At 40.3% G+C, this 27,821-nt stretch overlaps 1 protein-coding gene across 1 annotated transcript in view; it reads right to left on the bottom strand.

Moving 5' to 3' along the window:
- The window catches only part of TEC (tec protein tyrosine kinase), a 43,635-nt gene that overhangs the window by 1,877 nt on the left and 13,937 nt on the right, over positions 1 to 27,821 (bottom strand). Inside the window, exons 2-15 of the mRNA XM_071432439.1 lie at positions 26,087 to 26,268; positions 12,169 to 12,270; positions 11,069 to 11,150; positions 9,410 to 9,538; positions 7,999 to 8,039; positions 7,307 to 7,488; positions 6,300 to 6,365; positions 4,512 to 4,566; positions 4,270 to 4,349; positions 3,589 to 3,722; positions 2,696 to 2,770; positions 1,822 to 1,993; positions 1,442 to 1,658; positions 852 to 916 (exon numbers count right to left, since the gene is read on the bottom strand). Coding sequence (XP_071288540.1) covers positions 852 to 916; positions 1,442 to 1,658; positions 1,822 to 1,993; positions 2,696 to 2,770; positions 3,589 to 3,722; positions 4,270 to 4,349; positions 4,512 to 4,566; positions 6,300 to 6,365; positions 7,307 to 7,488; positions 7,999 to 8,039; positions 9,410 to 9,538; positions 11,069 to 11,150; positions 12,169 to 12,270; positions 26,087 to 26,224 — 1,538 coding nt within the window. The 5' untranslated portion in view covers positions 26,225 to 26,268. The remainder of the gene's footprint in view (positions 1 to 851; positions 917 to 1,441; positions 1,659 to 1,821; positions 1,994 to 2,695; positions 2,771 to 3,588; positions 3,723 to 4,269; positions 4,350 to 4,511; positions 4,567 to 6,299; positions 6,366 to 7,306; positions 7,489 to 7,998; positions 8,040 to 9,409; positions 9,539 to 11,068; positions 11,151 to 12,168; positions 12,271 to 26,086; positions 26,269 to 27,821) is intronic.

Genomic DNA, 27,821 nt, shown 5'->3' with positions numbered 1-27,821 from the left:
TTATATCCTTCTGTCAGCCTCCAAACCTGCAAATTTTAATTTAGCTTTGGATTGGAGTACTAGAAGCTCATATTGCCACCTAATGGCCATGGGCGTTAGCATCACAAGATAAAAATAGCTTCCCTGGGGCAGTACTACTGCTTCAGCCACGACTCTGTTCATTTTTCATATTACCCCAGAGTTCTTTCTTGTGATTTATTAGCTACACAACACAGGTCTAGGCCACCTGCTAGTTAAATGTCTCTATTATGAGAGAAAATGAGGGAAAAGCAGAAATTTGATGTTCTGTTTTTCAGCAGCCAATCTGAGTTCAGTTGTCAGGGGACATAGAAACTTAGCAAGACAGAGATGTGGCAAAAGTCAAACCACGGTGCTTTAACACCTTTCTTGGAAGAGCTGCTCCCACCACTGCCTCACCAACACATCACCCACACAGGCACTAACAAGGGCAGGAAATTAACCCCCCTCCAGATCTCAGCATCTCCCAGCCCTTCAGCCAGCACAACTTTGAAACATTGAACCCAAGAGAGTCCCAGACTCACTGAATAGCCTCTTTCTAACATCTATTTAACAAAATACAGTTTAACTATTATCTCTCCAGCAGCTCTGCTCTCTGAAACACAAACTCTGTCTTTTTTAAAATGAGTAAGGAAATCAACACAGAACCAGCAAGCATTAAAGACACTAGAAAAGAAAAAAGCAAAACAAAGCCCAAAAAACCAAAAAGAAGAGGCCAAAAAAGATCATTTTTGTATGCAATTTTGCTTGGTCTGTGTTGCCTTTGGGCTAAGTACAAGGCTTAGATGAATTTTTCCAAATCTCTATAAATTCCTTTGCACAGTCACACATACCTTGTCATTCCAAAATCCGAGACTTTGACCACTCCTGAGTCACTCACCAAACAGTTCCTGGCAGCCTGCAATGGGAATGGTTAGAGCTGGATGAAAACTCGGAGTCTCTTGCAGATAAATTACAGCAATCTAATCATGTCTTTGTATTCATTGCTTAGCAAGTTTACCACATTCAGTGGTGTATTCTCATTAGAAAAAGTACATGTGCATCTCCTCTTGATAGCACCATTTTCACAACTACACTATTGTGGAAAGGATCAACAGAAAAAAATATCTTCTCAAGGGATTAATGTGGGGTGAAAATGGCAGCAATACAGAAAGGAGATAGGCTGTTATATCAGCACAAATTGCTACTATTGATAAACATTTCAGAGAGATTTTATTCCATTTTCTTGAGAGAGAAAAATCTCTCATGATTTTCTATACAGAGCAGTTTTAGAGACTTGACTAGACCAAAGAGCCAACTTCATGCACTCCATTTTCTGCAAGGACAGAAGCAGCTGTAAACAAACAGGCCATTTCAAAAAAGGAATAAGTACATTCAAAAATAAAAATTTCAAAGAGGAATGAATTGCCTAATGGGATGTTACCAGGTCTCTGTGAATAAAGCTGTTCCTTTCCAGGTACTCCATTCCCTCACACACATCCTGGCACATAGTAAGCAGAGTGTCTTTACTCAAAACTCCCCGTTTTTGTCTCAGGTAATTGAGAAGGCAGCCATGCTCCATGAACTCTGTCACGATGTAAATGGGCCTCTGTTGTGTGCACACACCATACAGCTGAACTAGTTTAGGATGTGTTAGCTTCCTGAAAAGATTGAGATCATGTCGTTATTACTTCCTCCATGCAGTGCTAGTTCGACAGCACACAAAACTGCAGAAATATCACCTCCTCCAGAGTTTTATTTGCAATCAGTATAGAGCATCAGAGGCCTAGGACTGGAAATCAAAGTGCCAAGCACACAACTCACATCATTACTTTAGCTTCTTCAATGAAGTCCTCTTCATACATGGCACCTTCCCGAATTGCCTTGATGGCCACTTTGTACTGCGCCCTCCACTTCCCGAGGCGCACCACCCCGAACAGACCGCTCCCCAGCTCCCTCATGAAGGTCAGCTCTGAGGGGTTGATCTCCCACTTCTCTGTAAAAAAAGTTAACAAACAGTTAAGGAACCTACTGAGCTGGTAGAGGATAAGGAAGAGGAAAGAGAAACTGGACTAGTAGCAAATTAAGGAATTTAGGTAGAAAATGTCTGAGAATTAACTTTAAAATGGAACACTTCTGTACATTACAAAACAAACTTTTAGGTAAATGGGACCGTTAAGCAACTCCTGACTAACACTGCAGTCAAAATTCAAACTTTACTGAGGTCAGTAATTATGTACTGATATTATCAGATTTGATTTCAACAATATGCCACCACAAAGTTGTGCCAACGCATAGAAGTTGCTCACATCACCACACTTGAAAAATGGCTATTCTAAATTTGTATTTTAAAACAGTAACCCATCAACAAAGACCAAAGGGTCAAGTCTGAGTCAGAAGTCTGGAGACTAATGAAGGAACCAAAGGCACAGCTCTCTAATAAGGCAGAGCTCAAGATATCCATGCAGAAAGCAGGGAGGAAAAGACCAAATTCCCCTGGAGCACCAGTGGCACGTGGTGCCTCCGCATGCTGATACTCTGTGCAAGGGTCTTGAAAGTACAGCTGGGACCAGCGTAAGTTCATATAGCCAATCACAGCAGAGAATCAGATCTTTTCAAAACTTTTAGAAAGTACTGTAGGATCTCAGCATACATAAAATCATTACAGTAAGTGTAGATGAAGATAACAGGCAATCACCATAGCTGAATCCCGCTGTTGTGGGTGCTGTCGTCCTCTTTGGGGTCACCGGGTAACGCAGCCTGGTAACGAGACCTGAGGTTCAATGACAATTCAAGAGACACAGTTTACTTCTGAAACAGCACCAGGCAGCAACTCAGCCTCTTGTTCACTGCAGACTACAATTAAGAATATGTAGAAAAATCAGTTATAATAAATGAAAAGTGGGAGTATGTTTTTGGGGTGTGTTTTCCAGAACATCATCAGGAAATGCTGAGCCGTCTGAGTTTGATGTAAAAATATGGAAATTATAGATCTTGAGTGAGATTTATGCACAGACCAGACTTGGAAAAAAGAAGTATTAGTATCTGTGCCTTGAACCCAGTTCCTATCCTCTTCCCATTTCATCATACAGTGGGCAGAGACCAGCATCAGCCATCAGTTATGGATCTGGAGTAGGGATTTTCTAAACAACATATTATTGTTTTCCTCAACTGTTTGCTGTATGGGAAGGTTAGATTATTTCAAGTGGCAGTGAGGAGCAGGTAAAAAGGTAGAGTATGGAGAGTTTTCTGGGGAAGTACCATCCCTATCCATCTACTGTGAGTTACAGGCAGCTGATAGAAACACTATGTGGAGCTGAGGGGACAATTTTTCCTGACTTGTTACAACTATTCTTCTGTTACTCTGGGGCAGTAACATTTTATATACCATACAGATCTAGATCTAGACACACACACACAAAACCTTTCAAATTACTATCATTATTGAAATAATGTGGAACTGCAGTGTTTCATTACTTCCCTGAAAAGGAAGGATACACAAAACCCCCCAAAATTTCATTAAAACAATAAAATGTCTCAAGCTCCTTTTCAAATCAATATTAAGTGATAGAAAGAATCCAATCCATCTACCTGCTGCATTATGGCTGTGATATTCAATTATTTCTGGAATGGAGTTAAAGAGATGTTTTTCTGCGAGGTAGTACTGTTTTGGTGATGTCACGGTTTCTTTTATATGATAGTGTCTTATTCCTGATGAACCTTCCCTAGAAAAAAAAAACAACAACAATAATAATTAGTAATAATATCATGTCATTTGTGGTGAATTTTTTTAAGAGGAGCACATTGACGAGAAAAAGTAAACTGAAAGGGCCAGCACAGCTGCAGAGCACCACATGCTTTGGGAATGGCTTGAATATCAAATATCCTAAGCACTGGCAACTCACCTTCATCTCAGTGCTCCAACCAAGTTGAAGATTAACCCAGAAAAGGTTAATTTTCAGCCCAGTGAGCTCCCCAGTCCAGCTCACACATGCAGACACAAATACAGGCTGGCAGGAGAGAAGAGACCAAATGGGTTGGGAGAGCAAATCCTCCTCCTGTGGGTGGGGGTTAAGGTCTATGCTGGATTAAACCAAATGGGAGCTAACCATGGAGTTGGAAAGTTCATTTTAGTCACCCATCTTTTCTATCACAGCAGCCCTTGTTTCTTTATTGAGCCTTCTCCTTGCTTTCCCCCAGCCAATGAACTTGGATACAGATACAAACAGATTCAGATGAGATAAGGTGTGCATAGAAGCCACAGAAACTCACCCTCCAAATTTTGTGTAAAGGGAAACAGTATACAGGCCAGGCTGACTGGAGTCTCTCACCACAAAACCACCTTCTTTATCCTAAAACATAAGCACATTGACAATTCTGAGCAACTGGTTTTAAGTTACATGATTCTTTTACTAGGTTCCAGGATATGCACTTGCCAAAATAAGCCTCTGCTTTAACTGAAGAAGCAATTAAAGTGAATTTCACAGTTGATACTACCAGGCTGATGTGCTCACCTCATTTCTGAGGAGCTGCTCTGCCTTGCTTCTGTTCAGGTTTCGGCTGTACCACCTGCAACACAGCATCAGTAAATAAAACTTCCCCAAGGTGCATGATTTGCCTAAAATGCTTTAAGCAAAGTATTATGAAGCTGGAGACTAAATAATTTTATGATAAATGAAGATCAAGAATTGAACCTTTGATAACATGCAAAAATAAGTCTCTACTACACTGTGCAGTTGTCCCATAAAAAAGCCCTGAAACAAATCCATCCCACAAAAGCCCATAAAACTCAGGGAACTGATGTAAGTTTCTGGAAAAAACACTTGTCAAACATGCCCAGGCTGATGGCAGCAGTTGCTGTGAAGAGCAGCCCAAGGGGAAGGCTGGCAGCCCTGGGAAGCAGCTGTCTGCACACCAGTCAAACCACCCGTGGAGCTGCTGCCAGACTGCTCCGCCATTCAGTGTCTCCACACTTCTGGGCTCCCAGGGAGGACCCACCTAGCACAGGGGAGGCTGAAACTCTGAATTAAGCCATGGCTGCACGTCTCTGAGCTCTGTGCTGCATGGGCAGGTTAAAGCAGCTACAGCAGCACCAGCATGTCCGCCAGTCACAGAGAATAACAAAAAAAGGAAAACCAGGCAGTTTGCAAATGGTGTGGTGCAGTTGTTTTGAGCTGTGCTGTTATTTCTGTAACCTAGCAGGGAAGTGGCACAGCAACCTTTAATCAGATTGTGCCTGTTCAGGAGACAGTGGTTTCTTGCAGTTGGTACATGACCTGGAGTAATGCTCTCTGGACTACACAGAGACTCAGAATTTTGGCCCCAAGGTGGTAAAAGCACAAAGTGGCTGGACCAGATAAGGCAGTCCAGTTCCTTCCTTCCCTTTCTGCCAGCCCTGCAGCCCAGCCCAGAGCTGAGCAGAGCTCTTAGCAAGAGTTCCTAAGATGAGAAAGCAACAAAGAATTCCCTCTAGTCAAGCTAAGGGCAAAATCCCAGATGAAATTCTGTCTTCTGTCAAAACATGGCAAGTAGAAACCATATGTAGCCAAAAGTAAAGTTTTGGAGCTACTAATGTAACTTTGAAATTTGGTTTTGTTTATTATTTTCTTACAGCTCCATTTTATCACATGAAGTATGTCCTAAATTCTCAGACATAGCAGTTTATCTTATAATGATGTCTGAGCATCAAGAACAGGTCTGGAGACTATCATGTTAAATTTTACCCTGATGTTCTTAAATAAGTACTCCCTAACTAAACATCAACTGGAAAAAGAATTTAAAAAAAAAGCTAGACATTTATAGCTGTTAAGTTACATTGAAATCTGAAATGCATCGAATTACATATTTTCTTGAAAACTAGAGCTTCCAAAATATCCAATCTTTTATGTTTATTTGGAGTGACTTCCACTGTTTTCTCCTCTACTGTTTACTGCTACAAACTTTGGACAGACATGTCACTTTACTATTAAAACAACATTTAGCACACTTAAAAATGGGTAAATTTCCTTCAAAGTTTCCCTTTGTCTACCAGAGAATTAAGAGGGGAATTTTGCTTTAACCATGATAGCCTAAATACCACAGGCTGATGGCTGTCTCACTGACTTGACTCTACATTATAAATCCCAACAAAATCAATGAGGAGAATCTGAAAAAATATATGCCTATTTCAGTTGTTTACGTTTAACCTCTAGGTGTTACCATATATGAGCCGTTGCTTTCAAAATGTTAAAAACACATTGTCATTCTTGAAGCATAGGTTTCATTTCATGATACTCCAGATTTTAATTCAAGCATTCACTCACTCATATTGATCAAGGTTGTTGGACTTCTTTCCTGTTACATAGTTGCTTGGAATATATCCTTGTTTTCTAAAAAAATATAGAATAGATCATCTGAGTGAAAACGTGTCAAACTGCATGCCTAGAAGATAGTTGTTCCATTCTGCTAATTACCAGAGGTCTCTCAATGTAATTTATTAATTACTGACCCACCCACTCTACTACTGATTATTCAGAAACTAATTTTCTGCATCAGCATTTCCACATTAACTTTCAGCACCCCTAGAAAAGTGTCATGGGCAGCAAAAGTGTCCAAGAAAACCAAGAGAAGGGATGAAGTAAAGTGAGAAACTCTCTGCTGCTCTGTCACTCTTCTGCACTCAGAAGTCCCAGTCAGTCAGGGGAAATATGTGTGGAGCCTGGCACAGCCTGATAACTCACAATTACCCATAACATATGGCAACAGGAACCTGATAAATATTGAAATATGAAAACTTTCATCTTTGAAACCGCAGGGAAAATTCTAATACAGGGAATGTGAAGTTGTAGTCATTACAGCATCTCACTGTAATTCTCTCTCAACTTATTCAAAGATTGTCCCTAATGATCCAGCTATTAAGTAAAATGATGATTATTCAAGTCTGGAAGTTAGAGCCTGCTGAGCTAAATGTTAACCATATTGCTCCCTAATGAGATGTTCCCCAGGGAAGTGGGAATACTTTCCCAGTCTAGTGAGGTTTCAAAGGATGGCTGGTGTTTTAATTGTGGAACTATAAAGTTGGAAAGTAAACATAATTGGAAAGACTTCCAGTTCTGGAACTGTCTTTGCGCTTGGGTCCCACAATCTATCTGTCGAGTACTGCCCTTTTAAAAACTGGGTTCTGCATGAGAATACATGGATGAGATTTCAGAGCCCGGGCCCAATGTAAAGTCTAATGCAGTTATTTCTTGATACATAGTCAATATGAACTTCTACAATATGAAAATAGACTTTTGAACTTTGTAACAAAAAATAAGGAACTCATTTTTACCCATATTTGTCTCTCGCCTTCCACCAATGAATGTCATTCTTCTCAATCACTGTATATTCTTCACCTTTCTCTAATCTTAAATCATGGTGTTCTGTAGGTTCAAAGTCATACATTGCTACCACTATCTCCTCCTCTTCATTCCCATTTTCTTCAACTGGAGGAACAGGTGGTGGAGGCCTTCGCTGAAAACAACACAACATTATAAAATTATCATTACCATTATAGATTATCATTATCATCCCACGCTGCTCCACCTTCCCTCCCCATTCACCCTTACCATCCCACCAGTGCATCCTGGAGGCAAAAGCTGGGCTAGGCCCCTGGTGGCCTGGGGGCCAGCTGGGGCTGGGGAGGCAAACCATGCAGGTGCCATCCATGGGGCTGGTTTGTGCTGCAGGCCTGCAGCTGCCAGTACAGAGCAAAGCTGGCTGGCATTTGCTTTTTGCCCACATCTTCCACCAGCAGTACAGATACAGCTAACAGATGCAGTTAAATTTCAGTGGGATTTTTTTCACCCTGAGATAGAGCATAGCGCCAATTGTTGCATCCAGAAACAGACCTTTGCTCCAGGATACAGCAAGTATTTTGAGAAATGCAAGCACTTTTTCAAAAAGTTATTATTTGTTCAATATTTTAAAGATTCAAATTGTCTATTCAAATTATCTGTTCAATATTTTAAAGATTCTACCTACCGCACTTTTTTCTGGCATTGAAGAGGACAATCTCATTACATCTATAAACAAAGCACAGGAGAGGATTTATGCCTATTCATTTAGCTATAAATCTTAAAATTAAATAAAAGGTTTAAATTTCACATTAGGCTTGAATATCTTAACAAGCCTTCAGTATGGCTTAGATATTCAGAAAGCAAAGACAACTCATATTAAGGTATAGGAAAAATGGTTAAATATTCTTGCAAAAACATCCTAAATCACCCAGCAGGTTACATCGACCACAGATTTGGCAACATCTATGCCACACCAGAGCATGCCACAGAGAGCTCTGAGCCAGTTCCTCAGATGCAAAAATTTATGAGAAATAAAAAAGGGATAGATATGAAAAAGGCATAAGACAATGAAGCTGTGTTCTTGTCAGCATGATGATCTAAAAGTCTGTTAGTATTAACATCTGCCCTTTTAAAATACATAAGCCCCTGAACCCTGCCTTGCTAAGTAATGCATAACAGTTGTATTTTCTTATTATATGTCTCAGATCCATTTTTTTCCCCCTGCAATGCCTTTTTCATGCATTTAAAACATTGAGCTATAGGTCATGCTTTTCACTTTTCTGAATCAGATCAGCCATGAGGGCCTGTTTATTCTGCAAGTTTTCTAATGTTAATAAATCCCCAGGTCCCCCTGACTGCCTGTGCACACATAAGAAATGACTGGGTGCCACAGATTTAACTGGGACATAAGCAATGGCTCAATTTCTTTCCCTACAACAGAATTTTCTTTAAATCAAGGACTGGATAATTACTAGCTCCTTTGTTGAACAATATTGCAGCGCCACAGCAGTGCACAGTGCAGCATCCACTGCTGAATCAGCAGAACCTGCAGTCTGGAGCCTGGAAAAAGTCACAGCTCATCCAGGTTCAGCACAGGAGCATTTACAAACTCTGAGGTAATTCAGTCCACTGTCTGTAAATATTCGTTTTTAGCTTGGTGTAGGAACACCAAATGCATTGCAGTTACTATTCTTTCACATGGCTATGCAGAGTTTTTAATAAATAACTGAAGAGCTGGCAAGATTTGTAGCTGAATCTTTTTACCATAAGGTTTTATCCTCAGTCTAAGGTAAACACCTGGTCAAATAAGTTTCAAATCCGAGAAAAAAACCAAATTAAATTCAGCAACTTCAATAATTCCTTTCAGATTTAGCTAAGCTTTTTTCTTTTTTGCAAGGCTAATTTGCTGGCTTTTCTATTTTTTTACCAGGAATGATTGGTAATTGTTTTTGTCTTACTTTAGTCACAGTACCAATGATTGACTCTGCTCTACAAATTTGCCTAATACCAAGGGCATTCAGGTGTGATGACAGAATCACATAAAAAAAGCAGAAAAATGTGCCAGAAGAACTTCATAAGAAAACATATGTACTTACTGTTTTCAAAAAGACTATATTTTTCACAGCCAGGTGCTAATTTTTCTGTCTGCCTACAGCATTGATAAATTCCCTCTGTCCAGAATTTAGGATGATATTTTACCATTATATTGCTGTTGTTCTTTATTTCTACAAGAAGATAAAGAGCATATATTGAAAGATACAAAAAAAGAATTCTGCAAGAGGGTAATTTTTAATACATATTGCAATATCTTTAAGATGAGGCATAATCTTTGCTTGCCCTTACTTTAGCATGGCATCTCTTCTTGCAAGTTTACATGGGGGTGATAAAACAATCACAGAGGACGTATTTAAGGTAGTAACTTTATTCCAGCAGGGTATGCCATATTCCCCCCCTTCCCCAGTCATCCTAGCAGGGGTTTGGTGCATCAGTGAAAGGAGACCCTGCACCACTGGGATCAGTCAGGCAGCTGTGTAGGCTTTGGGAGCTCTGCCTCCTCCTTTGTTGCTGTTGCAAGTGACTCAAATTCATCTACAAACAGTGCTCTGGAGGGAAAGAGAGCTGATATATATCTCTCTTCGTGGCACAATTCATCATTTTGGCCTGAAAGGCTGCTTACCCCATGCTATGGGCTTGCTCAGTTTCAGAGGTCACTCCTTGCCCCCTGACCCCAGCCCAGAAATAATTTCTTATTACTTTACAGACCACCTGTAATTAATGTGAGTACCTGATGGTGAGATTGCATTAAGAGGCAAATTTAAAAAACCACCTTTACTCACTGTGAAAGCAACTATCTAATCACATCTCAGCAGAGATACCTCCTATCATTTTACATCAGCTAAAGGCCCACAATATTGTCTAGCTACATCCACACAAAAATTTCCAGTGATGCCATCAGCTAGCTTGGATAAACTTTTTAACTCATTGTGCAAAAGCAGAGTCAAATTCTGATTGCAGCTGCACTTCACAAAATCAAACTAGATCAGTCTGAGTATGTGAGGCTCTCAGTACCTGTTACCACACCCTGTGTATGCAAGCAATGAAATTAAAGCAAGGAAAAAATTAAAATTGGTAGATATGAGCCGTAGAAACTCTACCATTTCATTTTTGTAATTTGTTGTGGGCTGATGTAGCCAGCAGCTAAGCACCCATGCAGGCACTCACCCACTCCCACAACCCAGTGGGATGGGGGAAGGAATAGAAAGAACAAGAGATAAAAATTTTTGGCTTGAGATAAAAACAGTTTAATAACCAAAAGAGAGAAAAAAAGAGCCCAGAAGTAATGTAAAGTAAATCACTCACCATCTCCCACAAGCCAAGCAGTGCCCAGCCAGCCCCTGTGCAGCAGATAATAGGGAAGGGAAAACCCTAACCCCTGACTTCCTCCACCCCAGTTTTTATTGCTGAGCTCAATTTTATATGGAATATCCCTTTGGTCAGACCAGCCTGCTGTCCTGGCTGTGTCACCTCCCAGCCTCTTGTCCATCCCCAGTGTGTGGGGGCAAAAGAGGAAGAAAAAGGCAAATTCTCCATGCTGTGCAAGCACTGCTCAGCAGCAACCACAACACTGGTATGTTTTTAACACTGTTTTGGCCACAAATCCAAAACACAGCACCAAGTTAAGTCCAATCCATGCAGACAGCTCAGGCAAAGCTATCTGCCTGTGTTAGGGTTTAAGTACAAGCTGTTCCAATTACCTTCTTTCAGGTTCCTCACCCACTGATCCCGGCTTTGTGCACTCGGTGCAAAAATATAAAGTGTATTAGCATCATATACAACCTGGAGGGGAGAAAAGAAATAATCAACATACATTAACCTCATAATGTTAATTCATTTCTTCCTAAAGAAACAGAGTAGGACAAATAACTGTTACATTTGGCAAAATTAGTGTATTCAGGCACAAAATGCAGAAACTGGGAAAGGTTATTAAGGTGTATTATTCAGATATGATGTTTTCAGGGGAATTAGGAAGAATTTTGTAATGGTATATGATCTTGTCAGCATTCCTTAAAATGCTTACTTCACGCTTTGCTTTGTTCATTCTTCACTGTGCTTTTTCTAAAAACAGCTCTGTTTAATGAATGAAAGCTACTTTGCAATCAGACATTCTCCCATCTGATTCAGTATTGCTCTGGAGTGACTCTTTTTTATTTCTCCACTGCTTGTATTGGCAGAAAAAGAGTATTGCTGTGGCAAAAATGGATCAGAGTCAGTGCTGCCCCTCTCCAGCAGTGGAATTCCTCCTCACTCCAACCATTCCCTCTATAGTAAGGGGGGAATAGTAAGCATCCAACCCCCACATTTTTCTTTTTCCCCTCTAAGCACTTTGTTTTCGGTTTTAATTTCCATTCAATTCACAGCGAAGCAGGGAAAAAAAAAGGCAACAAGTTAGTTATATTTTGATTTTCTCATTCCTATATAATTTCATGGCAATTAGATTTAATTTAATGTGAAAGAATGAAGACTGGTAAATTGAGCTGTCAGCTCTCTTGTTCCAGCAGAAAAACAGGGCAAGGCAGTTTCCAGTCAAAATTCAAGCTGTGAGGGTGAGGAAAAGAAAACAACCAAGTGTCTGTGGCCCAACTCCCAAGGGAAGGGGCTGCAAGGGCAGCAGAGCTTGCAGGGGATGTGTTTAACCACTGATCCTGAATTACCTCCCACCAGCCCAAAAGAAACAGAGAAAGGGCTCATTATTTGGAATTGACAGTAATTTTAGATTAAATTGGTTATGTCCAAATGATTTGGTGTTGTTGAAAAGAGCACTTTAATTTATGTAGTTTATATTTAGAAAACATACCTGAAAAGGATATTTATTTTGACATGGAATAATACCGTCATTTTTTACAACTTCTACACATTTAATCCTTGATATATCCACAGATCCTTTTCTGTACTTTTTCTATAAGAGAAAAGAAAGAAAGAAAACATTTGTTAAAAGATAACCAATTTATCTAATTATCTTTTTTTTTTCAGCAGAGGCATCTTGATTTCTTTCCCACTTATAAGAGTGATTTCACTTTATGTGACTTTAACTGAAGAAGTTGTCTGAAAACTGAAAGTATAAAGATCTAAGCTTGTGAAAATGCCCAGAGTACAGTAAATTTGCTTAGTGAAAAGTACCAATTCTTTATATAGAAAATTTCCAATCAGACATGATTGTAAGCTTAATATACTCTTCTTTACAAAAAATAACTTGAGAAAAAAGAAGTGCTTCCCCCTTGCTGAGTTTATGATTAAAACTGGTATCATCTCATCTGCTTCGCTGCTCTGTTGCTGAAGTGCTCCACCATTTGGAGGCTTCTGCAGTGTTCCACTAAGGTTCCAGAGAAATTTGGATGCTACACGGGCAACACAAGTCCCTGATGAGACAGAAGGCAGAAGATACAGGTGTAACCCTGGACCAAAGTGGGGTCTGTATTGAAGGAACTTCTTTGAACAAGGCTAGCAGAAGTCCAGAGAAGTCAAAAGCACAGACTAAATCTGAGATTTAGTCACCTTCACTGATAATTATGAGTATTTTAAAGAAGGCATAGGTGCTCAGCAGGCGCTACACTGTGCATGGAATGACAGTGTAGCTCAACACTCTGGAGAGGCAGCCCCTTGGAAGAAAACTGGTAATGAGAGGAAGGTGTACTGGGCTTTAGTCTGCACTGAAATCCACAGAAAGACTGTACAGTGCCACCTCTCACTTTTGGGACAACCAAATCTCTAATAGAAGAGGAAGTTTCTACTGGAATCCAGAACAAAAAAATAGCAGTAGCAGCTCATGGCTGGTACTGAATTAATACACATCAAAAAAATTGATTTGCCAAGCACCTCCAGAACATCCAGTCCAGAGTACATGTTATGAAAGACTGACACTGTTCACACAATGTGGAAATAATTAGCAATTACTGAATTCTTTGAGATATGCTAATCCTTACTCAGCTCCTCTCTTGGGGATGGAAATTTGAGCCCAAATAGCAGAAGTCTGGTACAATCACAAGCAACTGAAAACACAGTCTTGCCAACAGAAGCAAAGAACAACTTCAAACACAATAGTTATGATTCCATCACCCTAGAAACACTACAGTAAATTACCCATGAAGCTCCATCAGCACTTAAAATGCATTTAGCGCTCTGAGTCTTACATAGATTAGTGCAGAGAAAACATACATAAAGAATTCATGTACATCATGGTCAGCATCAGGAAGAATGACAAGGGATAAATTCAGATAAAGCTGCAACTGCTATTTGTTACCAGAAAAACCAACACACACAAGAAAGGTAGTTTTTTTAAGGGGAATGTATGGGGGAATTAGGCACTTAAACCAAGCATAAAGAAAAAAGTAAATCATAAACATTACTGTGAGTTGTACTACAAAGATTTATCAAGTAACACTGAAAAATAATTTTGTCCTAAGCATGCAACCTTGGATTTTTTTTACCAAAAAATCATTTTAAGTTTTTTGTTTATTTTATGTTGGTCACCTCCAAACTCAGTATATTCTATGGTATCCCCTTACTTGAACAGTGACTCCCTAAAGTTCATGCAAAAGCCAGAAGTTGTTACTGAAATCCACACCACTTGGCAGAGCAGCCAGTACTGTCTCTTGCTCTCCTTGTCGCTGTGTGGCTGCCTGGCAGTTTCAGGGATGCCAGGTTAGCCAAGGCAGAACAGGAGGGTCCAAACAAGATCAGCCTTTTCATGAACCCCAGAATTCAACACCCACATAACTGTGCTGAAGACACCTCCCCAGATTCTTTCTTGCACAACAACAGGCAAAGAAGAAGAAACACCACTCCTGTAACTTATCCACCCTGCTTTCTGTGTACAGAGGGGTGCCCATACTTCTTGGATCCCTGCTGCTTAACTGAGATTGCAGGACAGACAGACAATACACATTGGAGGGGTTTTTTGTGTCCAGAATCACAGAAATCCCTTAGAGGAACACACTATTATTTTATCTTGAATCCAGTGAGTCCTTCTGGGCTCAGAGATTTTCATGCCAATTCTCGCATTCTGGGAGCTCACTCAGAGGACACTGACAGGAGGACAAAGGACTAGGAATCCAACTAGATAACCACCCAACATTTGGGGGGAAAACATAAAGGAAATACCCTGGTGTACAGCACATCATTCTAGTAATTGTATTTCCTAATTCACACCTTTGTATGCTTTCTTGATTTAGGGTGGCTCAGTTTGCTTCATCACAAGATGCTAAATTAAGCTAACACAAATCTGACCCGCCTTACCAGGCAATCCACCTTATTAAACCTAATGTCAGGGAAGATTCTTCTGTTCTTGCATATTTTATAGATTTAAAACCACCCTTGCATATGTGAAATTAAAAACAAACCTGTTGCTCAAGACATTTTCAGATCACATCAGAAGCAACAATTATTAATGCCAAGTGTGCAGTTCTGTTTTAGCTGACCATTACTCATTATATAAACTATGCTGCACAGAAGCAGGAAAGAATGATTAAAAAAAAAATGCTAAAAAGACCACTGCAATTCTCTCTCCTCCCTACCTTAATGATTTCCTTTAATAATAATAGGACATCTTGCATACCATAACTGTGTTGCATTTATTCTCCAGGCAAATGGGTTCTATGGGCCCTACACCCAGCTGTACAGCAAACATGAAATGCAGAATCAAGGCAGAGCTCAAGCCCTGAAGCAGTTGGGAAGTAGAGATGTGGGAATGAGCCAGCCCTGAGAAATCCAACCATAACCACTCTTTCCAACAAGAAAAGCTACAAAGAGACAAAATTAGTACAATGGCTAATCATGCAATGTTGATTTGTAGGAAGCAGAGGGACATTTTTAGAGATTCTTTTTTTTTAGGTGAAAGATGGCTAACAGAGGAAAAAAGATAGATTTATTGTAGAAGTAGCAGTATTTTACCAGAACGTTCATGCATGCTCTCTGAATGGGATACAAGAGAGGATTTGGAAGAATCACAGGTCAGTGAAATGCAGGGATCTATCAAACCTGGTCTGCTCCTTTACTAAAGATAAACATAAGCCTCTAGAGGGAGGCCTATAGAAGCAAATATGGTTAGAACAGTAATAAAGGAATAAAAATACTAAATCCCAATAAGGAAAACCTAAAATAGGTAAAATATGTGCTTCAAAGTGACACTAAAGGTCGAGGTTTTGGTGTGGGTTTTCTTTTTTAATCTATCTTCTTTCTGAAAATAACAAAAGGGAAGTGACTATACAGAAACTATTTTACAAAGCTTTCCAAAATGCGGTACATATTTCATATTTATCTATGTTTCAAAATATCAATTTACAGTTTTAGAAGTCCTGCTCCTTGCTCACAATGGGTATGGCCAAGTCTTGTTTCCATACAATCTCAAAAGAACGAGCTATTCCTCTTTATTTTAGCATATTAAACAGTAATATGAAGAAGTCATAACACTAGACCTATGTTGTCAGATACGGAACAAAAACAGGATTACACAATTCCTTAAAAAAATAATCTTAGAAAACAGTAAAACAAGAAATACCCAAGTGTTAGATAAGTGTACAATCAAACAGCTGATCCTCTGTACATTTGGAATTCCTCCTCTGCTAAATACAGAAGCTTTACAGCTACAGAAGCCCATATTCTCACTATCAGATGAAAATATTTCTTCAGCGTATTTCCTCTTTGCTGATGAACATATTGCACTGTTTACCCCTGCAGAAGTATGTATGGGGGGGGGGGGGGGGGGGGGGGTGTTAAACAATACAAAGGATGTTAGATTTGGAAAAAAAAGCCTCGATGAAAACATGCATAAGTCAGCCCAGCTGGCAAGAAATATCTAGTTTTTTGTCTCCCCCATGCTTTCTCTCTCTTTCCTTGATGTACTTATTATTTCTTTCTTCCATGCCGACCCTGATATAGGAAATCCTGAGGTCATCAGCATGTGACCATGGAGCTTGTGTTCTCACAAGTGCAACACATCACAGCACTACTTTTATCTCCTTTTATGGAGTGTCTCTTCAACTTTGCAAAACCACAAAAAGCCTGGCTAAGCTAACACTGCCTACAGACAGCTGCTCTGATAGAATACGCTCCAGAGCCAAATGTATGGGTATTTTCATTTTTGCGTTCTTTGTAGGGAGGGAGGTTGAGCTTTCAGGTTTTTGGGTTTTTTTCCTTTTCATAATATTGCCATTTATTAATAAGAAGCACTGACTGGACACTTCTGCAGTCCCTCTTGAGGCAAGCATTTACGGTTTATGTGAATATAATTCCTGTAGCTATGTGCTAGGTGGCCACATTTTCTATTCCTATATTTTCCAGTGTGTTAAATACATTGAAGAATGCCCTTCTCCTTTCAATTATATTTTTAAATTATTAGGAAAAGCAAGTATCAAGTATTATCATTTACCTTTTGAAAGTGGCTAGAATTGATAGGAAAAGTGAAAGGTGATTACTATTCTGATCTAGTCTGACCTGATCCAGTATCTTTCTGCAAGGAGGAATTTAAAGGGGAAAAAAATACAGACATAATTAAGAAGAAGAAAGTTTTAAACCCTGTCTTATAGATTAAGAAACTGAGAATCCATTACCATGGCCTGGCTGCTCAGCAGATGTCAATGACCAGCACTGGAGAGACTAAGAAGCACAAAAATAAACTCTCTGTCATAGCACTGATACAACTTCCTAACCATGACTACAGCGCAGTATCTGTAATTAATGTAATTAATTTATTCTTTTCCTGCAATTAAAATGTGCACAACTGCAGTTATGATACATTGCTGCAACCTCATAAAAGTAAAGGACACATAATAAATCAGCCAGGTCTCCATCCATACCAGGCCTTAAATAACGTTCAACCCTTCTGCTGTCAAAGTAACTGCTATACCTCTACAGGTTCTTTCAGACAAGTCTTCTCTTCTTGGTTTTTTGTGAAGTCCACACACACAGAGCTCTCATTCTGCCCAGCCCAGCTGCAGCATTTCTGCCCTGTTTTCTCCCTGCTCAGGACCACCCTCTGGCTGCTGGGTGAGTGACACCTTGCATTCACCCCAAATTCAGCTCCATGCTGTCTGAGCCATGCAGAGAGGAGAGCCCAAGTCCACAGGCACCACAGGCCAGTGACCAGAGCCCAAAACAGGATCCAAGAGGTCACTCAGCCAAGGCACTTGCTGCTTCAGCTACTTTCTCAAGGTCCAGATGATGCACTCCACAACTACAGGCCCCAGGCCCTGCTGGGGACAGCCTGACTCTTGGCTACTTTTTGCTGTTCTGTATCTAAACATATCAGCATTCCTGCCTTTTTTACTTGTCCACACTGAATTGCATTCTACAAAATAAACTTTTTAAAAAAAGCAACAATCAAACCCACCTCATACCTAATTGAAATATACCCCATGGATTTCTAGACTTATTTGTCAAAATACTTGCAGCTCCTTCAAGTTTAATTTCACCTGAGAACTCCACAAGCTTCTATTCCAACAATAGTATCAGAAGTGAAAATACTAAAATGCAAAATAGGACATCCCATTCAAGACAGGCTCTTAATCTGGAAACAAGCCACCAATGCCTATTCAACACAGTACCAGCTTCCCATGTGCTCTGCAATCAGATTTACACAAGTCTATATAGATATTTTCTAATGCTGACCTATGAAAATGTCTCATTCAGTAGTGTCAAAAAACCCTTACTGGTATGAAAACACAGGATTTCTGCTGCTCTCTGCTATCCACAAGACTTGTAACCTCATAGCAGAGCATAGATAAGTCTGAGATTATTTTGTTTTGTTTTTTTCTTGGCTGATGTGCAATTCCTGCATCTTTCAGGTACCTTCAACAAGCCTGGTTATTCTTGCATTTTTCTCTAAATTACCTTCACAGATTAAAGTTTCTCAGCTTCTCTTCTGCACACTTTAAAAAACTAGGACTTCTCTAGCCTTCTCTAATCTATTTTCCAGTTCTTCCTTTTTAAGACCTTAAAGACTCATCCACTCCTGTCTAGTCATAAGGTAAATGTTCTCATTCCTGCCTTTTCTATATCTCAACAACTACAATCTATGCTTCTCAACTTCATCTACATTTCATTTGTTCCATATCATAAAAATCAAAATTCTTGTAGAAAGATAGTTACTACAGACTCTCATTTTATAGCTGACTTTTCTTTCAGTAGCTGTTACAGAAATCAGGGAATCATTACTACAACATAACCAATGTTTTTTTTACAACATAGGTATCTTTATTAATTGCCCTTTAGAAATGAGCATTCCCATGCATCTGTTAAGCTGCTCCCATTCACATTAATAGCTTTACATTATGTCTCCAGCTTGAACACTTTTCACTCACAAGTACTTTACGAAAGCTCTATCATTATGACCTGTGTCTTGGAACTAAAAAATTCTCTGTAAACCTACTGGTTTCAGAAACATTGTAATACTGAATTGTGCTTTGATTTATATAAAATAATTAAAAAATCAATGCAATGACTAAGGTAATCCCATAATTCAGGGTAATTATTTTAAAAATTATACTAAATTATAAAGGATACTATAAAGTACTATGGGAATAAACAACATTAGAATGAATTCATCTTCTGTTAAAAAAGGAAAGTAAGAAGCACAGCTTTTTGGAACTCTATAATGTTGTTGTGCTCCAAATGAAGTATTTGCACAATATTAGTGTTGCAATGAAGCTACACAATTTTACCCTGAGACCTACAGCTTCGGGATGGGCCCCAGAGCTTTATTTTTCCTTCCTTAAAATATCACCACTGTAATTTCAGTAGCTTCTGTCTCCTCTATATTCAAATTACAAGTACCAAACATAACCCTTACAGAAGGACCTTTTTTCCTTAGGAAGAGACTTTCAAAATGAGCAACCCCCCCAAAACGTTCAGGTTTGTATTCTGCTTTTTTCATTTATATTCTGGTTGGTTTTTATCATTTGTAACAGTCCTGTTTACACAATAAACTTTTCACACAAGTCTGATCCCAATGGCAAATACCACTACTGCCACTGATGACAGGAGCATTCTGCACCTCTCAAGTTCAGACTCTCAAATGTTTTCCCTCAGGGAACTATCATTTGCCTTCTCTGTAGAAGCAAATGGTTTCTGCACACTAATTAACAGGTAAATGATGTGCCTACTCCAACATCTTCTGTGCAGCAGTTCCAGAGCCAGTGGGCATTGCAGCCCAAACTCTGCCCCCTTCTCTTCCTCCCTTCTAGCACTGCAGACTCCCGTCTACCCAAACACATGCAGGGTAACCACAGGAACCAGCATTTAGCCTATGCCTTTAGAAAATGCAAAATCCTATGTACACTATTTATTGCTCTGAACTGTCATCCATACAGCAAACGTGAGCAAACAATAAAGATGCCAAAGCATAAAGAAATTTAATGTTCATAAGCTCATAGTCAGCTTCACATTCATGGTCAATGCAAGCTGCAGTGGGATGGAAAGGTTAATTCAAGCATGCTGTGCCCTGTGTGGGAGGACAGTAACCAAACCACACACATCAGCACACTTTCAAACTAGAGAGTATCACTGATAAACAAGCTGAGTGACAAAGAGAGAGAAATATCATGGTGAAAGGGAACATTGCACAGGCTCAATATATTATGAGGATACTAACAGTTCACATATTGACGAGGATTGATAAAATTGTGACCAGATCTGTGTCGCCTTTTGGAAGCACCACACTCATGAGAAACATCAATGTGAAAGTTTTCAAATCAACAAACTAGCAGGACATCTCACTTACACAGACCAGCTCTTTTCAACTATTTCACTGCAAGTACTTTAACACCTACACTTACTCTCTTTCCTTCAGCATGATGGATTTCCCTTACCTAAAATGCCACCTAGAGCAAAAACCTCTAGTCTGGTGGCACTTTTAAGTTCAAGCAAGATGCCCTGCCAGTACTAGCAAACTAAAATTTTTGTGCAGTAGGTGTTACTTGCTGTGATGTCTGTTCTGTAATGAAACAGCAAGCCTGCCCCAGCTGAGGCCATCCGACTGCCCAGTGAGAGACACCTTCTCACTGTGTGCTGAGAAAGGATTCACAGCAGCCAAACTCACTGGCACACAAGGAGAAAGCCAATAAACCACGAGCAGGTGGTGGCCAACCCTGATGGATGCAGTAGCTTGGATGCAATTTTTGTGTGGTCTTGGCTAACTCAAGAGGAGTAAAGGATGCTGTTATTTGCAGCCAGCCTGCAAAGGAGTGTGGGGGGCACGTGAACTGTGTGACACCAGCCACGCTGCAAAATGCGTCCTCCTTTCCATTGTCCAGCTGATATTTACTGAAGCGTTTACAATTTCAGTGGACTCCTAGATAAACACTTAAGGTTTGATTTTCCAAGCAGAAACAGATGAAAGTGAGGATGCACTGATCCTTTGAAAATAAACTCCAGGGAATTTTAATTTGAATATGCAAGATATGAGCTCACTTTTGACAGAAAAGGGCTAAACTTACCTAGGGCCATGCATATGTGGTATTATTTCCACAAATGCCTCCTTGGAATTCAAACCTACACTCCATTCGAGATGAAATTAGCAATTTGAAAAAAGTCATACTAAAACTTCAGCTAAATTTTTGCTGGTCAAAAATAAAGAAAGCCGTTCTGAATGAGATTTTTTTTTAATCACTGCATGAAATATTTGATTTTCAAGCAAGTCAAATAATTTCAAAATTGCTTGAATTTGCTTATCAATTTAAAACTGACTAGTATGTTTTGATTTCTTGAAAGAAAATAGTTCAGGAAAATGACCAGAAGAACACCTGAAACATTATCCTCAGTTTTCAAACCACACAAAATTGAAAAGAGATTTCCTAATAAAATATTTTGTGCTTGTGTTTCCTCATTTGAGACAAACAAACACTGCCTTTGCTATACAACCAGATTATCCAGCAAAGTCACACTACAATCCATTACTCCAGCTGACACCAGTAAGAATAGTGCAGCAGCCCTCAAGAACACGGGCCAGTTTGTGAAAAAATGCCTACCACCTCCCACTTTCAAACTAGTTACTACTGTCTACATAAATGTGTTTAAAGCCGGCTTGGTTAAGTCTACAATAAACGTTTGAGAATACTGTGCATATCTTAAGTCTTTCTGACTGCAGCATAACCAGCAAGATGTACTTTATAGTACATCTCCATGCTCAGAATAGGAAGATATTTTACTTCTTCCCTATTTTTATACATTCATGACCAGTACTCCATGCTTGGAGACCGATGCAGTTATATTTTACTACAGTGAATTTCTGTCTTCATTGTAAATGGACCACATCACATTCAGATTTCAATAGCCACTTTTGCAACATTAGGAAAAAAATACAGGAAATATTCTTTCCAACAATGACAGCTGATAAACCATTAGGAGCTTCAAGGAACAACATTAGCTCAGCCTTTTCATTTGCTTATAATCATTGTTAGTCCAATATTGCACAATAGTGCAATGATGCTATTTCCCCAACAGCTCCACTTAGTAATTCTCAGAATTTATGACCAAGAAAAAAAGACAAAAGCAGAACACATCCCAGCTTAAACAGAATATTTCTCTTTTCTGACATTAAAAAGCTATCTCCATGACACTTAAGGTACATTGGTTCCTGATGTATTTTTATTTTCAAGCTTCTTAATGTCCATCTTTTTAAAAAAACTAAAGGTGATACTTCTACATTTTTTATCTAACAGCATCATGCCCACAAGGTAATCAGTAAAAGCCAAGGTCCTATTGGCTTCCTATGCAAAGTAAGTTTCCCATGATATTAATCATAATTGTAGAGCTTTGCACAGGTGACCCAAACCAGGATTCTCCTTCCTCAGGCTTCTGTGTTTTGAAACCAGTCTTGAAATGCAGTCTCTTCACTGATTCTGTAGCTGTGCTCCATCAATAGCTCATGCACCTGCTCCATGACTTACAGCAGAGCAGTATCTTTAAGTGAATAAACTGTATTTCTCCTTCTCATGGCAGCAGTGCAGTTCCAGCTTCACTGCAGGCAGGCACTGTCATTGTGCCATGGCAGGGGGCTGATCTGCTTGAGAGCATGTATAGAAAGATTTAAACTAGTAATGAGCAAGCTAAAACAAGATTTTAGCCTGTTGTTAGTAGTTATGTTTAGGAGATAATAATTTATTGCTCCAAGTAAGGTATATTGGACTTTTTCAGTACACAGGACAGGACAAAACAGAGAAGTGTGGTATCTATAATGTGCAGTTTCTGTTCAAAGAGCAAGTGATGCTCCACTTCTGGCTGCACAGAACAATTATAGCTCTCAGCAGCATTTACATGAATACTATTTGCTGTGGTTGACTGCTTTTTGTTGTCATAAATGTTCTACTTCTGTCACCAGACATACAAAATGTCTAATTCTGTCACTTTATTAATAAACCCAACCTGCCCACACTCTGAGTATTGACTAATCTGGTTAACAAGATTTACTTCAGTCTTGTTTTAAAAAAGAAGTGGTATGATTATTCACGTGCCCACAAGCCTTGGGTTTTTCTTGAACTCTCTCTACTGAACTTCCACAAAAGTTAAAATGGAAGAAAACAAGAAAATACTTCAGACTGGCCAACAATCAAACTGGGAATTGCACACTTGCCTAGAGGAGCTGAACTCAACCACCCTTGGCAGACTGCTATCACTGTGGTTATGGAATTAAAATGAGGGTGTGAGATCCTATTGGCTTGGGATTTCCATGCTAGTTTAACCAATCTGGACTTTGAATACTGCCAAGCCCAAAATTAAATCAGTCTGTACCTATCCTTTCATCTGTCATGTCTTTAAATTCAACCAGCATACACAGGAGTCACATTTATTTCAGCAACAAACCCCCAGTTATTCAGAGGGGGCACAATTATCTTGATGGCTAATAACTTTTTTTCTCTTCATACAAATTACCTCAGCCAGAATATGCAGCTTACATATTTATAGCCACCACAACTGGCTTTAAAAAAACCCAAACAATAACCAAACAAATAATTAAACCCACAAACATCTTTGCCATTTAAGTTCTCCAGAGACATTAAGGAATAACTGTGCCACAGAGATCTTAGTCTTACAGTTGTGGTTTTTTAAAGAGATAAAAGTATTCAGTATGCCCCTTTAAGATCAGAGCTCACAATTTTCAGACAACATTGTTAATAAAATAAAATGCTGATTAGTGTTTAAAAGAATCTCAAATGAGAGGAACAGTGAAAATGAAAATGGTTTGAGGCTGGAAAGTAATGCATTATGGCTGAGCCAGTCTAACAACCTGCTGATGTCAACAGTTGGAGCATCCTGTTCTCCACCACCTGGCACAGCCTCTGGCACTTGTTAGATCCTGTGCCCAGTCATGCAGCGTGCTAGCCCAGCAGAACACTAATCCAGCAAAAATAAAACCAGATCAAATATCTTTCTGCTGACCTAATTGCAGCCTTCCAGCACGCGAAGGGAGACGACGAGCAAGAGGGAAACTGTTTCCAAGGGCATGTAGTGACAGGACAGTGGGGAATAGCTTCCAACTAAGAGTAGGCTGAGATCAGTTTTCTGGAAATAATTCTTTACTGTGAGGGTGGTGAGGCAGTGGAACAGGCTGCCCACAGAGGTGGTGGATGCCCCATGCCTAGAAGTGCTCTAGGCCAGGTTGGATGGAGCTCTGAGAAATCTGGGCTAGTGGAAAGTATCTCTGCCCAGGGTCAGAGGGGCTCAAACTGGATGAACTTCAAGGTCCCTCCTGACCCAGGCCATTCTATGATTCCATGGTTAGCAATTTTTTTCAGAGTAATATGGATTCCAAGAAGGACCAGTATGAATTCAAGTGAGTAGGGGAGTCTAGGAGGTCTAGGACAGGGATAAAATGGCCTTTTTCAGCAGCAAACCAATGGCATAGCATAGGCATAATGCATATTTTCAGCCCAACTGGCTGTATCTTAGGCAGAATTTTTTAAGAAGTTACTGCATCCTCAGCTGATGGCACAATGGGCTGCCCTGTTCAATCTCACTGCAAATAAAACTGACAGTTTAAACCCCCTCTCAGAGAGATCCACAAGTCAGTCTCCTGGAAAAGCATTTTAGCCAGAGGACATTAACCTGCAGGGCAAAGGGAAAACTGGAAGGGGAAGACTGGAAGAGGGGAAGCTGGAAATGGTAACTTCTTAAAGGGTGACAACTAGACCTGCAAAACCTGTTTGTCACATTTCTATTTCATCTGAATGTAAGACATGGGATAAGCAGGCAAGACATATTTCAGAGGGCTTCTTCGCCCCCACCTTTTTATTCTCTGGAAGGAGGCCAGAGTCACCAAAACAGGAGTGACTGGTACACTCTGCCATCATAAAATGGGGAGATAAAATGCCTGACAGGAGTGTGCAAAGAGGACAGAGCTGGGCTACTGCCAGCAGTGTCCAGTGACAGAGCCAGAGGCAGTGGGCACAAACTGAAAGACAAGAGGCTCCATCTGAACACCAGGAAATAATGTTGGTCTTTTTTTACTGTGAGGGTGACCGTGCCCTAGCACAGGTTGCCAAGCAAGGCTGTGAGGACTCCATCAGTGGAGATACTCAACAGCCAGCTGGACAGAGATATTTGACAGCCAGCTGGCTCTTGGCAACCAGCTCTGTGTGGCCCTGCTTGAATAGGGGGCTTGGATCAGACAGCCTCCAGAGGCCCCCTCCAGCCTCAGTCTGTGATCTTGTTCTTCATCCCTGACTGTGTCCAAGCTACTTTCAGAGGACAAAGTGCTGTGAGCATCTTACAGCATGGTAAGTGAGCTCAGTTCTGGTGCAACCATAACATCTGGCAGAGAAACGTGCTTAGCAAGCCTTTGCTCTCCTGTACCCTCTTCTTTTAGCACAGGTAAGACAGCCAAGACAAGAGGTTGCAGGGGTCCCTCCATTAAGCTTTATGTGTTAAATGGCTTCCCAAGGTATACATGTTTCACAAGCTACTGCAGTCATTTTAATCCTCTTCAGCATTGTGACAAACATGGAAAGTAGCCTCACTTAAGTGGAAAATCTCACCCCCAGCACTGAGGATATGACAGGGCAGATGACCTGAGGAAAAAAATTTCACCCTGAGCACTGAGGATATGACAGGGCAGGTGACCTTGATGAAACAGAGTCTGAAGATTATTTGAATAAATGCTGATCTGAGGATTTGCATGGTTTACACTAATGACTTTCTGAGTAACTGAATTTACACAGAAAGTGGTAATCTGGATGAGTTGCTTGTATGGTCAAAGATAAACTGCTTCCAGTTTCATTTCAATCACCAGGTTGCATGATCCACTCTAATGGATCTTGTCTCTGCTGAACTTGGTCTGCAATGCACTGCTCCTATCAAATGATCTTTCTCCTGTTCAAATGCAGTTAATTGCCAGATGTAATGACCTTCACAGTACCCACAGCTACAAGAAACTGCAATTGCAACTTTTTCTACCTTTTCCCCAATTCATCATAGCAGTGATCTTTTATCTCTCTGGAGAGAGAAAGAAATCAGCTTTGATGACCACCTCTAAATGCTGTTTTATGTCACTCCTGCCATCCTGGCCATACACTACTTCTCCTATTGAGAACCAATTCACACTGACTACCAGGTAAGTTACCTACACCTCTGTCAGCTTGCATTATAAATAAGAGAAATGCCAGCTCATGTTCACAGCCACTAAAGACCATTTCCCTGATCAGCTCTTGATAGTACGACATACAGTAGGAAAAAAAGCCAGTGTGGTACAAAAGCAAAAAGGAACAAAGGCAATCTGTGTCTCCTACCTCAGCTCGACCTTCGTAGTATGTTAGCATAGACTTTGTAAGTACAAAAAGCCTCTCTTTGTAGTTTAAGGGAGAAGTCCTCTTCTTCTGCTGCGATCTTTTAATCAAAATCTCTTGTAGGATAGTAGTCGTATTCATTTCAGCCACTTGTCAGCTCTCTTCTAGCCATTGAACATCAGTTCCTGTGAAGATGAGGAATAAAACATTACCAGATCTTTGGAGGATCACAGAATTGGAGACTTCTGTAACAAAAAGAGCTTCTACTTATAAACGAAACTGCCTGAATATACAGAAAGCTGGAGGTCACATGGAAGTTTACAAAAGTTAATTATTAGACTAAAAAGTTCAGGCTTTGCTCAGCTGAGGGCTGCACTGGCACATTCCCAGGAAGCCCAAAGCTGTATGTGACTGGGATGAAATCAGGTACACTGCAGCCTGTGTCACAGAGAATATGGGTGAGAAGTCTGAAATGTGCTCCAGGCAAGCAGTGCACAACTGCTCTTCACCACAAACCTGTACAGAAGTTTCTAACCTGTACAGAAGTTTTAATTGCTAAGGTCTGTGCATGTATAAATGTAATTGGCAAATGAGTTCTATACACAAAATTGAAGATCATAGAATATCCTGCATGGAAGAGACCTACAAGGATCATGGAAGTCAAACTCCTGGCCTGGAATGGGACAGCCCCAAGCATCCCACCATTTATCTGAAGGAGCATTGTCCAAATGCTCCTTCAACTGTCAGGCTTGGTGCTGTGATCACTTCTCTGGGGAGCCTGTTCCAGTGCCAAACCATCTTCTAAGTGAAGAATATTTTTCTGATATCCAGCCTAAACGTCTCCTGACACAACTTCAGGCCATTCCCTTGGGTCCTATCACTGGTCACAAGAGAGAAGAGATCAGTGTCTGCCCCTTCTCCTCCCCTCCCAAAGAAGTTGCAACTGCAATGAAGTCTCCCCTCAGTCTCCTCCAGACTGAACAGACCAAGTGTCCTCAGACATTCTTCATATGGATTCCCCTCCAGACCCTTCACCATCCTTGCTGCCCTCCTTTGGATGCTCCTGAATAGCTTAATGTCTTTCTTACATTGTGGTACCCAAAAGTGTCCACAATATTCAAGGTGAGGCTGCCCCAGTGCAGAGCAGAGCAGGACAATCCCCTCCCTTGCCTGGTTGGTGATGCTGTGCCTGATGCCCCCCAGGACAGGGTCGGCCCTCCTGGCTGCCAGGGCACTGCTGGCTCATGTTCAACTTGCCATCGACCACGGCTCCCAGGTCTCTTTCCACAGTGCTGCTTTCCAGCCTCTCATTCCCCAGTCTATACACACAAGCAGGGCTGCCCCATGCCAGGTGCAGAATCCCCAGTGTGCCCTTGTCAAACTTCAATTGGTTGGTGATTGCCCATCTCTCTAATCTGTCAAGGGCTCTCTGCAGGGCCTCTTTCTGCCCTTGAGGCAGTCAACAGCTACTCACAATTTAGTATTTTTGGAAAATTCATTTAATATTCTTTCAATCCTGCATTCAAGTTGTTTATGAGGATGTTGAAGAATGCTGGGCCTAAAATGAAGCCCTGGAGAATTCCACTAGTGACCAGTCATCAGCCTGATGTAATGCCATTTACTACAACCCTTTGTACTTCAGATGGATCAGTAGAAGTAATTTTAAAAATTTACCCTAATTTTATGAATGAAAATGTTCAGACACAAATGGTTGTTTAGAAGATGTCAGTTTGGGAAC

The sequence above is a fragment of the Agelaius tricolor genome, unplaced genomic scaffold (genome assembly GCF_023055355.1).
Source record: "Agelaius tricolor isolate 1412-34295 unplaced genomic scaffold, bAgeTri1.0.p SCAF_8, whole genome shotgun sequence".
NCBI classification, from domain to species: Eukaryota; Metazoa; Chordata; class Aves; order Passeriformes; family Icteridae; genus Agelaius; species Agelaius tricolor.
Note: the sequence above shows the minus strand (reverse complement) of the source record. Positions and strands in the feature narration are given on the sequence as shown.